This window comes from Ochotona curzoniae, unplaced genomic scaffold (assembly GCF_017591425.1).
Source record: "Ochotona curzoniae isolate NIBS_2020 unplaced genomic scaffold, NIBS_Ocur_1.0 scaffold_1852, whole genome shotgun sequence".
In the NCBI taxonomy this organism is placed as follows: Eukaryota; Metazoa; Chordata; class Mammalia; order Lagomorpha; family Ochotonidae; genus Ochotona; species Ochotona curzoniae.
The window spans coordinates 1,286,739-1,300,797 of NW_024467087.1; the positions used below are offsets into that span (position 1 = coordinate 1,286,739).

The following is a 14,059-nucleotide window of genomic DNA, read 5'->3' on the forward strand; positions in this document are numbered from 1 at the left end:
ATTAGCCAGGATATGAACCAGTGTCTGTATGGCAGGCTACATTGTAGGCCATGGCTCCAACCACTCTGCCGCAAAGTCAACCCGATGCTGGTATTTCAGCCAGCATCTTCAGTAAAATGTGGCTCTGAGATTGTGTTTCTTAATGTGCTCTTTCGGTAAGGTGTTGCGGTGTTTGGTGCTTGTTTTATGACACTTCCTACAGTTTTTTGAGCCTTTAAGTAGATGAACCATTTTATTTTGGACATCTTTACTTGGCCTTGGGATTGGGAACACACTCATTACTGCCATTCTGCAACTTGTTACTGATACTTGAGGGGAATCTAAATGTGCTCTGTGCAGTAGAAAGCTGTTTTGATTTTCCCCATATCATGTTTTTGTTGTTGTTCAAAAGATGTATTTATTTTTATTGGAAAATCAGTTACAGAGAGGAGGAGAGACAGAGAGGTCTTCCATCTGCTGGTTCACTCTCCCAATGTCCACAACGACCAGAGCTGAGCTGATCTGAAACCAGGGGGCTTCTTCCAGGTCTTGCACTTGGTACAAGGTGCCACCAACTTGGGCCATTAGATGAGAGCTGGATCAGAAGGGGAGCAGGTGGGACTCAAACTGGTGCCCATATGGGATGCTGACAGTGCAGGTAGAAGCTTAGCTTGCTAGACCTGTGAGCTGCTTTGATTTGTCTCATGTCTTTTTGTTTCCACATTCAAATGGGTGTTTTGTGATGATTTACCCAATCTTAATCTCTGCACCTGTTTGTGAATCTTGGGCTAACATTAGTAAGTAAGGATGAGGGGATCTTCACAAAGTTCATGGTAATAAATATATTAGTCGAAAGAGTATGCATTTAGGCCTGGCGCAGTAACTTAGTTGCTAAAGTCCTTGTCTTATATGTGCTGGAATCCTATATGGGCACTGGTTCGTATCCTGGCTGCTCCACTTCCCTTTCAGCTCCCTGCTTGTGGCCTGGGAAAAAAGTCAAGGGCACTCCAAAGCCTTGGGACCTTGCACCTGCTGGGAGACCCAGAAGAAGCTCCTGGTTCTCGGCCTCAGATTGGCTCATCTCTGGCCATTGTGGCCACTTGGGGATTGAACCAGCAGATAGTTCTTTCTTTGTGTGTCTGCTTCCTTGTGACTATGACTTTCCAATAAAAATCTTAAAAAAAAAAAAAAAAGAGCATGCATTCAGCTCAAAATCTTTTGCACCAAATTGATCACTTAATTCAAGTTTCTCTGAACTTTTGGAAATATTGGCATGTTGTTAAAATGATCCAACTGCTGGCCAAAGAAAAGCATACTTACGTGTAAAAAATCAGTTCAAAAACAGGTAATATACTTCAGTGTCAGAAAACCAGCCATTAGCATTGTTTTAGAGTCAGATTTTAATTTGCCTAAATTCCTTGTACTGATTAACTGAGCCCAAAGGCTTTTCTTGTTTTGGATTGTTGTACACACTTGTCAATCATTTTGCTGTTTCCTTTATGCAGGTGATGATTTTGACTTGGCCGAGGCCTTGGGTGATGGAGATGACGGCGGCAAGAAGCCCAGTGCAGGAGGAGGAGGTAAGTCTGGCTGGTGGAAACCACTGGCCGGCTCTGGTACTGCCTGGTTCTATCCAGTCTCATTACCTACAGCAGCTTGCATGCCTCCCCGGCCTGGCAGGGTTGCAAGTGCTGCCACCCCGGGAGACTGTCACAGAGTGGGGAGTGAGCATTATGGTCTCGGAACTGTGCATGTGATGTAGGCTCTTCGGAGCTTTTCTTTCTGTTGGTCTTAGCTATGCAGGGCTCTCATCTTAGTACCTCAAATGGAAAACACTTTATCCAGAAATGGGCTTCAGCAAACAACAAATAAACTCACATTTCATTATGCAAAGTCAAAAGACATATTTGTCTAAATTGTAACCCATTTCATTACAAAAAGTCTAAGTACTGAGAAGCTGTTTAACTTGCAGTGTTAGATACAGATTTTTAAAACTATTGATTTTTGCTTGAAATTTGTAAGGATTTATTTGTTTTATTTAAAAGGAATATTTGGAGAGACAGAATGAAACTCTGTACCCTGGGTCAGTCCCCTAATGGCTGCATCGGCCTAGGTTGGACCAGGCCAGGAACATGGAACTGCAGCAGTGTAGGCTCCCACACAGGTAGCAGGTGTGCTGCTCCTTCCCCAGCTGCTTTAGCAGGAAGCTGATGTAAGTGGAGCAGCTGGAATTCACATCGGTTCCTGTATGGGTTACTGGTATCTCTTAGACTGCAGCTTTGTCAATTGAACTTGACACCACAAAACTGCCCCCTCTTCAAATCGTAAATAGCATCTATGATTTTCCTTCCGTAAGAGACTCATTTTAGTAATTTGCAAGAAAAGACCTGCCACATGTTCAAGCTGACTAACCACAACTTACCAATCAAAATCTTCACATATTTGTTAACTAGCCTACAATACATTATGCCAAGGAGAATCTTTAAAACAAGTGGCTATGGATGCTCAGATATCATTGCACAAGTGGCTTTTCAGGTGTCAGTCGTTATGTCCCATGTCTTAATCTATTTTGTCTGAATATTAAAATATCTTGATTTGATTTTTTTCTACTTTATTAGTTCCCCAAACTCCTATTAATTCCCAAAACTCAACTAGACCACTGGACTCAGTTCTTGCCCACAAGGAAAATCACAAGATAGGTCTTCTGACATTGGAGTGCATATTCGGACTGGGCCTCCTCAGTTGCTGATGCCTGTGCAGTGGACAGTATGTTCAGATGCAAGTGGGGGACATAATAGCCAGTTCAACTAGATCAGCAGATATCGACTGCCTCGTCAGAGGATAGACGGCAGAACAGGCTGGACAACAATCCTGGCTATGTAGAAGCATGTTCCTGGGTCTGTGGATGCACCAAGTGGACTTTGTCACCTAATAGACCTTGGGAAGATTTTCTCAACCTTGGAGAAATGACACCAACAACTTCTCAGAACTTTCAAAACCACTGAAGTAACACCCTTAGAACATACTTCCCCACATTAGATCTCTAAAGCATCATCAAATGACCACCCCCAGTGCTGATGTAGTTTGACAGCAAGGAGCGGCCCCTCACCTACCCTTCCTCTCCTGTGGACAGAGAACAAAATCAAAACATTTGTCTCATCCACCTTCCGCCATAGCTTGATCATTCCTACCCTAATTGGAGGCCCATATGGGTGTGCATGCCTCTCAACTGTGTAAACAATATTTAAAATAGGATTTAAAAATCACACACACTAAAAGAAAGTGGAGAAACTGACTCGAACAAGCGCCCCTATGGGATGCCAGTACCACAGTCAGAGGATTAACCTGCAATGCCATAGTGCCAGGCTTGCAACCAGCACTTTTTTGTTTTTGTTTTGTTTTACTTACCAAAACACAATCCTGAGGCCCTATCTAGATAAGATCAGCACTGTAGTTAAAATGGCTATGAGCAGTTTGGTGATCATGTTGTTGACTTGTAAATCTTGTAGAAGTGTTTTTCTTCTTTGCACCCCCATTACTGTTTCTTTTCAGATGTTTGTGCACTACCATGTGTGCCTTCCCACCTATACTTTCCATAGAAGAGCCACAGTGTAGTCTTGTAAAGTTCAAGAAAATGAACTATATGAAAATTCAGGGCAGCTATGGTGCGAGGTTTATATGGAAGGAATCTAAATTCAGGATTGCTAATCTGTAAGAATTAGGGCAACAGGGATCTTTCCTATTGGTTTGACAGGAATCTGAGTTCCAGGAGATAATGCTTACAATAGTAATGGCAGCTGTATGAAATGGCGTATTGTGACTGTCTTCCATGTGTGTGATACTGCTGTACTGGGAGTGTGATCTCAGGCCACGTCTGGGCATCGTGCTCTGTGGATGACGTGCTAGGTGGATGGTGGTAAAAGGCACAGCTCAGGCTGCTCTAGGGTCATGTTCAAGATGTTCTCTGTATCATGTGCTAATGTCCTACAGTTCTGGGTTCAGGCCCTGCGTCCACCTCACAGTCCTTTCCTCATTCCTGAAGACAAATGAAAGGACTTGCTGTACTTCATCCACTTCTGTAGCTGCTGCATTGGAGGTTGTAGGCCAAGATAAAGGAGCTGTCTTCTTCAAGGGACTTTGTTGAGGCATGCAGTGACATCTGCATTTTGTAACTAACTGTGCCCCCTTGCTACCCTCCTCTGCTGTCTAGAGAGATGGGACCACATGCCCACTACCACAACCAGGAGGCCAGGAACAACCAGAGCCCCAGCCAAGCCTGCAGGTGATGTACTGCCTGGGCAGCCCAGTAAGGAAGGGTCTGGAGAATCACCCTGGGGGGGGCGGTGTCCAATGAGCTGCGTGAGGTTGGACTAATTGGCTGTCTTGTTTTAGGACCTCCTAAAGCTGATGAGTTTGACTTGGCTGATGCCTTGGATGATCGGAACGATCTGGTCGATGGCCACAGGAAGCCCAGTGCAGGAGGAGGAGGTAAGTCTGGCTGGTGGAAACCACTGGCCGGCTCTGGTACTGCTTGGTCCTATCCAGTCTCATTACCTACAGCAGCTTGCATGCCTCCCCGGCCTGGCAGGGTTGCAAGTGCTGCCACCCCGGGAGACTGTCACAGGGTGGGGAGCGAGCATTATGGTCTCGGAACTGTGCATGTGATGTAGGCTCTTCGGAGCTTTTCTTTCTGTTGGTCTTAGTTATGCAGGGCTCTCATCTTAGTACCTCAAATGGAAAACGCTTTATCCTGAAATGGGAATCGCTAAATCCATGCCTCTGCAGATACTTATGATGAGAAATGACTGGCAAGATAGAAGCAAAGTTAGCTGGGCAGAGAAGAGCTGCTTCACACTTGGGCCACTCTCTGTGGTGTCTGGCTTGATGGAGGCCCATGGGTTGTCACCTGTGGTGTGTGCCTTGGTGACGCGGAGCAAGGCAAGCCAGCCTCATGCAGACAGCTGGCTGTGGGAAGACAATGATGCTGTAGACTGTTGAGGTCACCGTGGGCATCCTTTGGCCTGTGGCCGTTTCTTCCAGGGTCCATGTAGTATGCGGTGGGAGTGCACCAAGGAGCTCTGCCCACTTGGTTCCTCAGCTCCACTGGATGCTCCTGAAGTGATCTTTGACCCATTCGTGTTTGGCAGTGTGTGTCCTGCACCTGTCACTTGGCAAATACTGGTGTACACAGATATTTTGTTTGAACTTCCAAAGTAGTCCACATGATTTTACAGAAAAAGCAAAAGTTGTGTTTGTCTAAATTGATACATGTCTCCCTGCAAAAAACAAAAATAAAACAAAACAAAAAAACTCTTAATGCTGTTAAAATCTCATTGGTAGATATAGCTTTGAAAAATCCCAATTTCCCTTGAACTCTTTGACAATAAATACCACCAGTGATTTTCCTTCAGTTTATGGGCTTATTTATTTTCAAGGTAACATCTGCCAAATATTCTAGTTGGCATGTCCTACTTAGTCCATCCTTTCTATGTAAATCAATTTTTGATGGCAGAGCAGCTAATACAAGGGGAGTTCAGAAAGTTTAAGTTGGAGTGAAATGAGTTTATTTTGTCTCAGATTTTGTAAAGAATATGTAGGAGTTTTTTTTTTCATAATAAGCCTTTTCTAATTATACAAATGGGAAATGGAACAAGCCACCCGAGTACCTTTGAATCATATGAATAGAGTACAGTAGAACTGCACTAGGCATCCTTGCCATTTCAGCACACAGAATTAGTAAAAGGCATGCACCCAGTGGTGTGGTTTTAATATAGTTAATTTTTCTACTTCCGTACATTGCTGCATACCAATCACAAGAAACTTCGTAAATGAAGACAACAGCTGTTTATTATTTCACATTTTCCTCTGGTCAGAAGTTCAGGAGCAGCTTGACTGAATTTTCTCTGCAGGAGCTCACTCAGCAGCAGTCAAAGTGTTGAGCAGGGCTGGGGTCTCACATCAGACCTCATCAGTTTCTTTCCAGTTCAGGTGATGCTGACAGTCCATTTCCTGCAACTGTGAAACAGTGGCTCCCTGCTTCTCCAAGACAAGCAAGAGAAGGATGGAGTGGGAGAGAGGAGAGCAAGGTGCTTCTCTTGCCTGAGCTCAAGGAAAACCTAAACCCAGTGGGAAAAGGATCCCAAGGCTCTGCCAGGCCTACCCAGGATCATCTCCTTTTTGAGTATTGCACAGTCGCACTAATTTGGCTCCATCTTTACGTATGCAAACTCCTTCAGCATGTGAGCTCATGTAATCATGGAGAACATGACTGTCATGTCCATGTGCCCAGTCACGCTGAAGGTGGATGACAGTGGTGCTGGGTGTGCATGCTCGGACGAGGCAAGCTTGGAGTCCTCATCAAGTTTTGCTCACTGTGTTCATCAATTTGCCATGTGTTAAAATGCTCTGGTAGTCATTTCCTGCGAATTTTGGGCAGCATTTGCACAGGTTTCTTGTTGAACTTTTTTTCATTGACATGTATGTTTTATTGCCTCTAGATTTCTCAGACAAGGATCTTGAAGACATGTTAGGGGGTGGCGACTACAAGCCTGACAAGAATAAAGGTAGGAACATTGAGACATGCAAGCTTGGCTCTGGCTCATCAGGTTATTATGTGGCAAACAGGTCAATTGAACCATTTTTAGCCTCAAGGAAGTGAGAGGTGGGACTGAGGGCTCCCATCTTACAAGCTGGGATACACCTGCCTGGGCCTGGCAGGCTGAAGGGAGGCATTGCTAACCACACTTGGCAGTAATGCACATTTTCTCTAATGTTCCTCAAGGCAAGGTGCTACATGGGCTCATGTTCCCAGGCTAACTGAAGCATGTGCAAGCAGCAGCACTGATGTTGTAGCTGGGCAGCAAAACCTGTGAGGCTAGCCTTCCTGCCCTGGCCACTCTGTCTCGCGTGAGAGGAGAGGAACAGGCAGTGTGCATCTCTACCCCCGAATGAGAGGAGGACTCCCAGTGAAACTGTGCTAAATATATCATGATGATAGCATGCAGGACGTCCTCCATTGATTATACCTGCAATTCCATGATACACTTAAACAGCAGAGTGAAAACAAGCAATTTTTGAGATGCATGGTGAGTCAAGAATCTTTCAGTGTGTCCTTTTCTTTTGGAATAGTTTGCTTCATGAACAAATATAAACATAACTTAGGAAGGTCTGTGTCTCCTGATCCAGCTTCTCCTGGTGATAGCTGACATAGCTGGAGTCTGTCGCCAGCCCTGGGAAGCTGGCTTCTGTACAGTGGTGATGTCCGCTGATGCACACATGCAGATCCAGGGCGAGTTTGCCTCTGTGCCTGTGTGCATTGCTCCGGAACATTGTATCACTTGGCAGGCTGAAATAGCTACATCACTGCCAACCTAAAAGGAGCTTCCTCATCTCAGCCCTGGGTAGGCATGTCCTGCCAGGATGCCAACTAACTCTTTAATTATGGTACACAGCAGCATGTGGTCCTAAGGAGAGCAGGGAATACCAGCCAGACTGTTGCAACAAAACAGCTCAGTGGTGTAACTTTGTGGCTGTGACTGTTAGGGTCCTACCTTCAGCTCATAAGTACGGCTCTACGCTGTAGCTATACCTGTTGTGACACCAACGTATCTCCAAGGTGAGTGGTCGTGGTTGTAGCTGTAGCTGTGGCTGTGATGTGTTGCGGCGGCAGGTTGCTGTTGTTATAGGAGTTGTGCATGTATCTGGTTGTAACCGTAGTATACTCCCCACAGTTTGGGCTGCGCTAAGAGGGTTTGCTCCTTTCCTGCAAAACCTGTGTGCTTTTCCTCTGGGAAAAAGTGTTTTCTTCTGATTAGGGGATGCTGTAGTCAAATTTGTCCTTCGAAACACCTTTCCTGACAGTGGCATCTCTAGGAAACAGAGAGCGCCCTAAAAGCCTCTAAATGAAACTTGCAAGTGTCAGGAGAACATGGAAGATTTAAAGGGCAAGCCTGGAAAATGAGCCAATTACTCCTGGGTGACAAATGGTATTTCCAGATGGCAAGGTGAGGGCAGTGGTAGCGTGTGGAAGCCTGCAGAAACAGTGAAGATCTGAATGACATGGCGAGAGCTTCTCCTTATTAAAATTCCATGTCTTACCAAGGAAGGAGGGTTGGGAAATTCTTTAATTAGGCTCATGTTTGAACTTGTCTTGTAAAGAATAATCAGTTGTTAGCTGATGGAGAGAGGGTGGGGGCAAGCTGACTCGGGGCTGCAGGATGCTTACAGTGGAATCTCGGGCTCTGTCTTCCAAGAAGGGCGTGCCTGCGGCGCGAACAGGGGCAGCACCACAGTTCACCAGGTTGGGATCTCCTGCCCGAAAAGAATCCTCACAAAGGCACTTTCCAGCCCGTGGGCCCTGGGCACAGATTCAGAATGCATTTCTGCATAATACTCATTTTATCTGTCATGTGTATTTTTTGTTTTCTGCTTACCTTCCCCTAGGGGGAGGTTCCATGAGTCCACCTGCTCTGCCCTCACACCCTTTATGCCCACCCTGGGCTTGGCTTGCCCTCTTCTCTCCCCAGCACTTCAAGACTGGTACACTTCAACTCCTTCCTGCTCCTCAGCCCCCGCTCACAGTCTGGTCCTGCGTGACTTTGCTACTCACTTTCCCCTTAACACTCTTTCCCATTAGGCGCTCTGAAACTCCTCAAGTGTTTCACTGCTCTCCTCAGCTTTCCCTACTCACACCCATTGTCACGTAGTGGATTTAATTCATAGATGCCTGATGCAGTACGTTGTTCCTAAGCCATGTGAGAGTGGTATTAGAAACCAAGATCTGAATGTGTCTACTGATTGTTGGAACATGGTCACTTCTAGCTCAACTGGGAAGGCCGGCAGACATAGGAAATACTCTGCTTGCTGTGTGTGTGTGTGTGTGTGTGTGTGTGTGTGTGTGTGTTTTAAGATTGATTTATTCTCATTGGAAAGACAGATTTACAGAGAGGAGAGACAGCAGAGAGAAAGATCTTCATCCACCGGTTCTTTACTTAGATGGCCGCAGTGGCCAGAGCTGGAGCTGATCTGAAGGCAGGAACCTCGAGCTTCTTTTGGGTCTCCCACATGGATGCATGGGCTTAATGACTTGGGCTACCGTCCATTACATTCCTAGGCCATAAGCAGAGAGCTGGATCAGAAGTGGAGCAGCTGGGACACAAACTGGTGCCCATATGGGATACCAGCACCATAGGTGGAGGCTAGGCCATTTGAGCCACCAGGCTGGTCCCTCTGCTGTGATTTACAGTATGTGAGGAATAACAGGCTTTAATTAAGACAGTATGTAGGGTAGGGCACCTCACACAGAGTGGTATTGTTATGCCCATGCCAGGGAGCTGCCTATGAGGAGAAGGGAAGGGAGGCCAAAGGTGGGTCCCCAAGCATGGTCAAGAGTGAGAAAAGGAGGAAAACAGTCTTCACAAAGCACATACATGTGTATATGTTGTTCTGTGTTTACTGATCAGTTCAGGTATGACGAATCACATAGACTCGGTGATTCAGAGAGCAGAGCTTCTCTGTTCGCAGCTGTGCCGGCGGAGAAGTCCAGGGTCCAGCGCCTGTAGATCAAGTGTCTCCTAAGTGTCGTTGCCCTGGTTGGTGGGTGGGTCCCTGCTTGTGTTTCACATGGTGAAAAGCAGAACTTGGGCAGCAAGCTATGATATTAATAACAGGGGTACTAATTCCATCATGAAGATTCGATGCTCATGACTGATCCACTTCCCAAATATTCCATTTATTTTTTTTAAATTTTACTTTTTATTATTATCATCTTATGATGTAGTTCCATAGGCCCTGGGATTTCTCTTACCCCTCCCCATTTCCCTTCCCCCTCTCTGAGTTCCCCTATATTAATACAACAGTATAGTTCTTCATAAACAGTCATATGTCCATCATTGCGGGCATGGACAATGGCAGAGAGTCCAGCATCCTATTATAAAAACATAGTAAACAGTTTCATTGGGAGTCCATCTTTGTCTAGAAGTAGAGATGCATACTATGTTGTATCCTCACATCTGGATATGATAGTCTCAATTACACAGCTACCATACATCCCCTTAAATGAAAAGCCACAAAACAAAATCAACAGGAACAAAAATAACAACACCCATGAAGTTAAATAATATGCTACTGAATGACTAATGTGTTACTGAAGAAATGAAAAAGAAAATAAAGAACCTTCTGGAAGAAAATGATGCTGCTGTATGATCTATGAGTCATTGAAGAATTTAATCAGAAGAGTGTTTTGAAGAGGTGAAACTAACAAAAAAAAAAAACAAACAAAATCCATGAGATATAGTTTCTGTTCATCTTTGTTGGTGAAATGTGTCTCCTGTAGGCAACAAATAGATGGGTTTTGTTTTTTGATCCAGTCTACTAATCTATGACGTTTGACTGATGCGTTTAAGCCATTTACATTCAGGGTTAATATGTATGGGTGGTAATTTTGTCCTGTCAGTTTAGCAATTGGTTGTTCGTTGATTTAGTCTTCTGTTGTTATTTTACTGGGATGTTCTTCACATGTGCTTTGGTTTTGTTGGGTGCTATTCCTTTTCTCTGTCAGGAGAACATCTTTAAGCATCATTTGTAGTGCAGGTTTGGAAGAGGCATATTCTTTTAATTTTTCTTGACTGTGAAAAATTTTATTTCAAGTTCAAAGACACAGAAAAGTTTTGCTGGATACATTATCCTATGCCGACAATTTTCTGGAATATGTCACTCCATTCTCTTCTTGCCTGTAGAGTTTCCTGTGAGAGGTCTCCTATGAGTTTAATTGGCATTCCTTTATATGTCAGTTAATTTTTTTCCATGTGCACATTTAAGGATCTTTTCCTTATTCGATTGAAGAGAGCTTGATGATCATGTGTCATGGTGAAGATTGCTTTTGATGAAGCCTGTTGGGAGTTAGTTCTATGCCCCTCCTGGATCTTGTTTCCCAATTCTTTCTCTAGATTAGGGAAATTTTCCTTTATTATTTCATTGAATACACCTTTAATCCCAGCTTTTCTTTCTGCACCTCCTGGGACTCCCATAACTCTGATATCTGGCCTTTTAATGGTGTCTTTCAATTCTTGAATATTTTTTTTTGGCCTGATCCAGCTCTGCTTCCAGCTTTTTGTTTGCTTCCCCCTGGTGACAGGAAATATCTTCCAATTCTGAGATTCTTTCTTCTGCCTCCTTCATTTTATTTTGGAGACTCTCCACTGTTCTTTTCATTTGCTCTACTGTGTTCTTCATTTCTAATGTATCAGCTTTCATTTGATTCATTTCCAGTGTGACATATTGCTTGAATTCCTTCAATGCCTGCTTTACGTGCTTCTCGTTATTGAAAACAAGTTTTATAACGAGTGTTCTGAATTCTGTATCCACCATTTTCTCAATGTCTCCCTCAGTTAACTCTAAGGTTGGCAAAGGATTTTGCTCCTTTGCAAGGGAGTTTTCAGTAATATTCATTGTGCCTTTGTCTCTTTTTTTTCCTCTTGCTCATTGTACTTCTGGTTAGCAGATTCCTCTCCTTGGGGCAGGTTTCTAAGCTCTGTCACCCACAGGTCTACAGTGCGATTTTAGTTATTGTAATTGGTACACAGTGTTTTTTGGTTTTTGGTTTTTTTGGGGTTTTTTTTTTTTTGTTTGTTTTTGTTTTTTTGTTTTTTGGTTTTTTTTTTTTTTTTTTTTTTTTTTTTTTTTTTGCAGTCAGCTGTGCTACTCTCTCCAGTGGGTTCTGGGTCTGGGTTCTTATGTTAGTTTTCCACCATGGTCTGTGTAGCCCCAGTTCCTGGCTCACCACTCTCCAGCTCCTGTGATACCATGCTGAGGCTGCACCGTCGTCCGTACAACCCTTTTCTCACTTTTGGTTGTAGCAGGTCCCAGGATTAGGGAGACACCAGGTGTCCTATATAGCTAGGTTGCTGGTGGTGCTGATCTTTCAGGAGCCTGTTGGCTGTTAGGTCTGAGGGCCACATGGATGTATTTTGACCTGTATGATGCCATATGCAGTATTATCTTCCTGTGGGACCAGTGCAGTACACTGACTCAGTGAGTTCTCCTCAAGCTCAGTGCATGCGCAGTTCACTGTTGTCCAGGCAGTCTTTAATGCCGTGCTGTAAGAAATGGCACCTTATATGTCACTACTAGAGTTCTTGATCTGCAGGCCGTCAGGTCTGATGGCTACCCAGACCTGTCTTGGGTGGAATCTGTAGAATGCCACGTTGATGCAGTTCACTGAGTCAGAAATGAGTTCACTCCCAGCTCAGCGCATGCTCAGTCCTTTCCCTTGCCTATTCCTCCTTACACAAAGTGGCACCCAATTCGGCTCTAGGGGGCTGACTGGGTTGTGAAATCCACCCTGTTCCTGCACCACCCATCTAGATCTGCTGCTCTGTCTCTGCTCCTGGTCAAATCAGACAGACAGCAGGATGGACAGTTCTTTGGGTTCACCTCCTGAATTCCTGGTGGATGCCCCTTCCCACCTGGTTGCTGGTGGACTTCAGATGGTCATTAGCTGAATGCTGCTGGAGTATCAGTCACGGCAGCACCACACCGTTGTGTCCGCTGCTTTCCTGTGTCTGTCAGTCTCCAGGTACCCCTCTGCTGTTGTTCTGTCCTCTCCCATTTCCTGGAATGTGCCCTCTCTGCTTCGCACTAATATTTCTCCATTTGTTTAAATGTGTCCTCATCCTATTCTGCTGTCCTGATTCTAAGGCTATTTCTTAATGCCATCAGAATTGAGGGTAGACTTTCAATGTGGCTGTTTGGGGATACACAGACATCCAGTGTGCAACACCATTTTACTCATATATCCATAATCATTTCTGTGTCTAGCCTGGATCATTAACCTAACCATGATTTCATACTACATTGTTAAATGTATTCCAGTGCTGAAGCCTTTATTTTAAACTTCATATTCTTCTAGCTCTTTCTAACCTATTATAAAATGAAAATCTGTTCTCCAGATTCATAGCTACTATGCATATACCTGATAAAAGTGCATCTGACACTTCTCCAACAGTGAAAATCCTTACTCCTGCTGTCTTGGATTTACGGTCTCACCTGGTTCCTATGTGTATGTATGACAGTGTGAGAATTTTAACCCACACCCATCTGAGAAACATTTTTACCAAATGAGGATTTTTGTGTTTACCCTAGTTTCTGTTCAAAAGGCTGCCTAGACTCCATTTCACCTCTTCATTCACGCAGTGTGGCAGTGCCATATGTGTGTGCTTTGATTTCTGTAGTCAGCTCACTGGACTTTTTACCATCACATTGATTTCTCCTTTGTAGAATGGCAAATAATTGGAATCACAGAATTGGCAGCCTTTTCTTAGCAGTGGGCATTTATTTAAAATGTCATGGCTTTTTACCATGTAACAACTTGCTTCTTCACTGGAAAATTGTCAGTTCCACAGCTGTGTTGTTGTGTACCCAATTATCTGTTGACGAACATCTTGGTTACTTTCCATTTTTAGTTGCTATGTATAAAACTACTAAAAACATGTGCATACAGGATTTTGTGTGGACATACATTTCAACTCAGGTAGCAACCCTACATCTAACTGTACAATAAGTTATTAAACTGCTTTCCAAACTTATCGCAAGGTTGGTACCCCAGGGCAAGGAATGTAGTTCCTGTTGTTCCATAGACTCCTCGGCAGTTGGCACCAATTAAATTGTACATGACATCAAGGGGACCTAACAGACGTCTATAGCACTTTCCCTCCAACAGTGACTGAATCTGCATTCTTCTCACCCGTTATATGGAGCGTTTTGGGGGATATATAGTATTTTATGTCACAAAACAAGTTGTAACAAGTTTTAAAAACCTGGAAATTATAGCAGGGATATTTTCTAACCACAGTGCGGTAAAACCAGAAACCAGTACTTTGGGAAACTTTGGAGACTGTGGACATATGTGGATAGCAAACAACTTACTCCAAAAGAGTAGCACAACAAGGAAATCAAAGAGGAAATGTTAAAATTTCTTAAAATGAATAAAGATTGAAACATAGCATAACAAAAGCTATGTGATCACAACAAAGGATAGTTTAGAACAATGAATTTTTAAATCGGAATCCCCATTCAGACTTGT

General features: G+C 44.0%; 1 protein-coding gene across 10 annotated transcripts in view; it reads left to right on the forward strand.

Moving 5' to 3' along the window:
• The window catches only part of CD99L2 (CD99 molecule like 2), an 84,225-nt gene that overhangs the window by 54,450 nt on the left and 15,716 nt on the right, over positions 1-14,059 (forward strand). The window contains exons 4-8 of one of the 10 annotated variants that reach the window (XM_041000143.1): positions 445-459; positions 1,485-1,559; positions 4,190-4,261; positions 4,384-4,467; positions 6,477-6,542. In XM_041000143.1, the coding sequence (XP_040856077.1) occupies positions 445-459; positions 1,485-1,559; positions 4,190-4,261; positions 4,384-4,467; positions 6,477-6,542 (312 nt within the window). Of the gene's footprint in view, positions 1-444; positions 460-1,484; positions 1,561-4,189; positions 4,286-4,369; positions 4,469-6,474; positions 6,543-14,059 lie in introns of all 10 variants that reach the window. The other 9 variants (XM_041000141.1, XM_041000140.1, XM_041000142.1 and 6 more) reach the window with 9 other exon arrangements.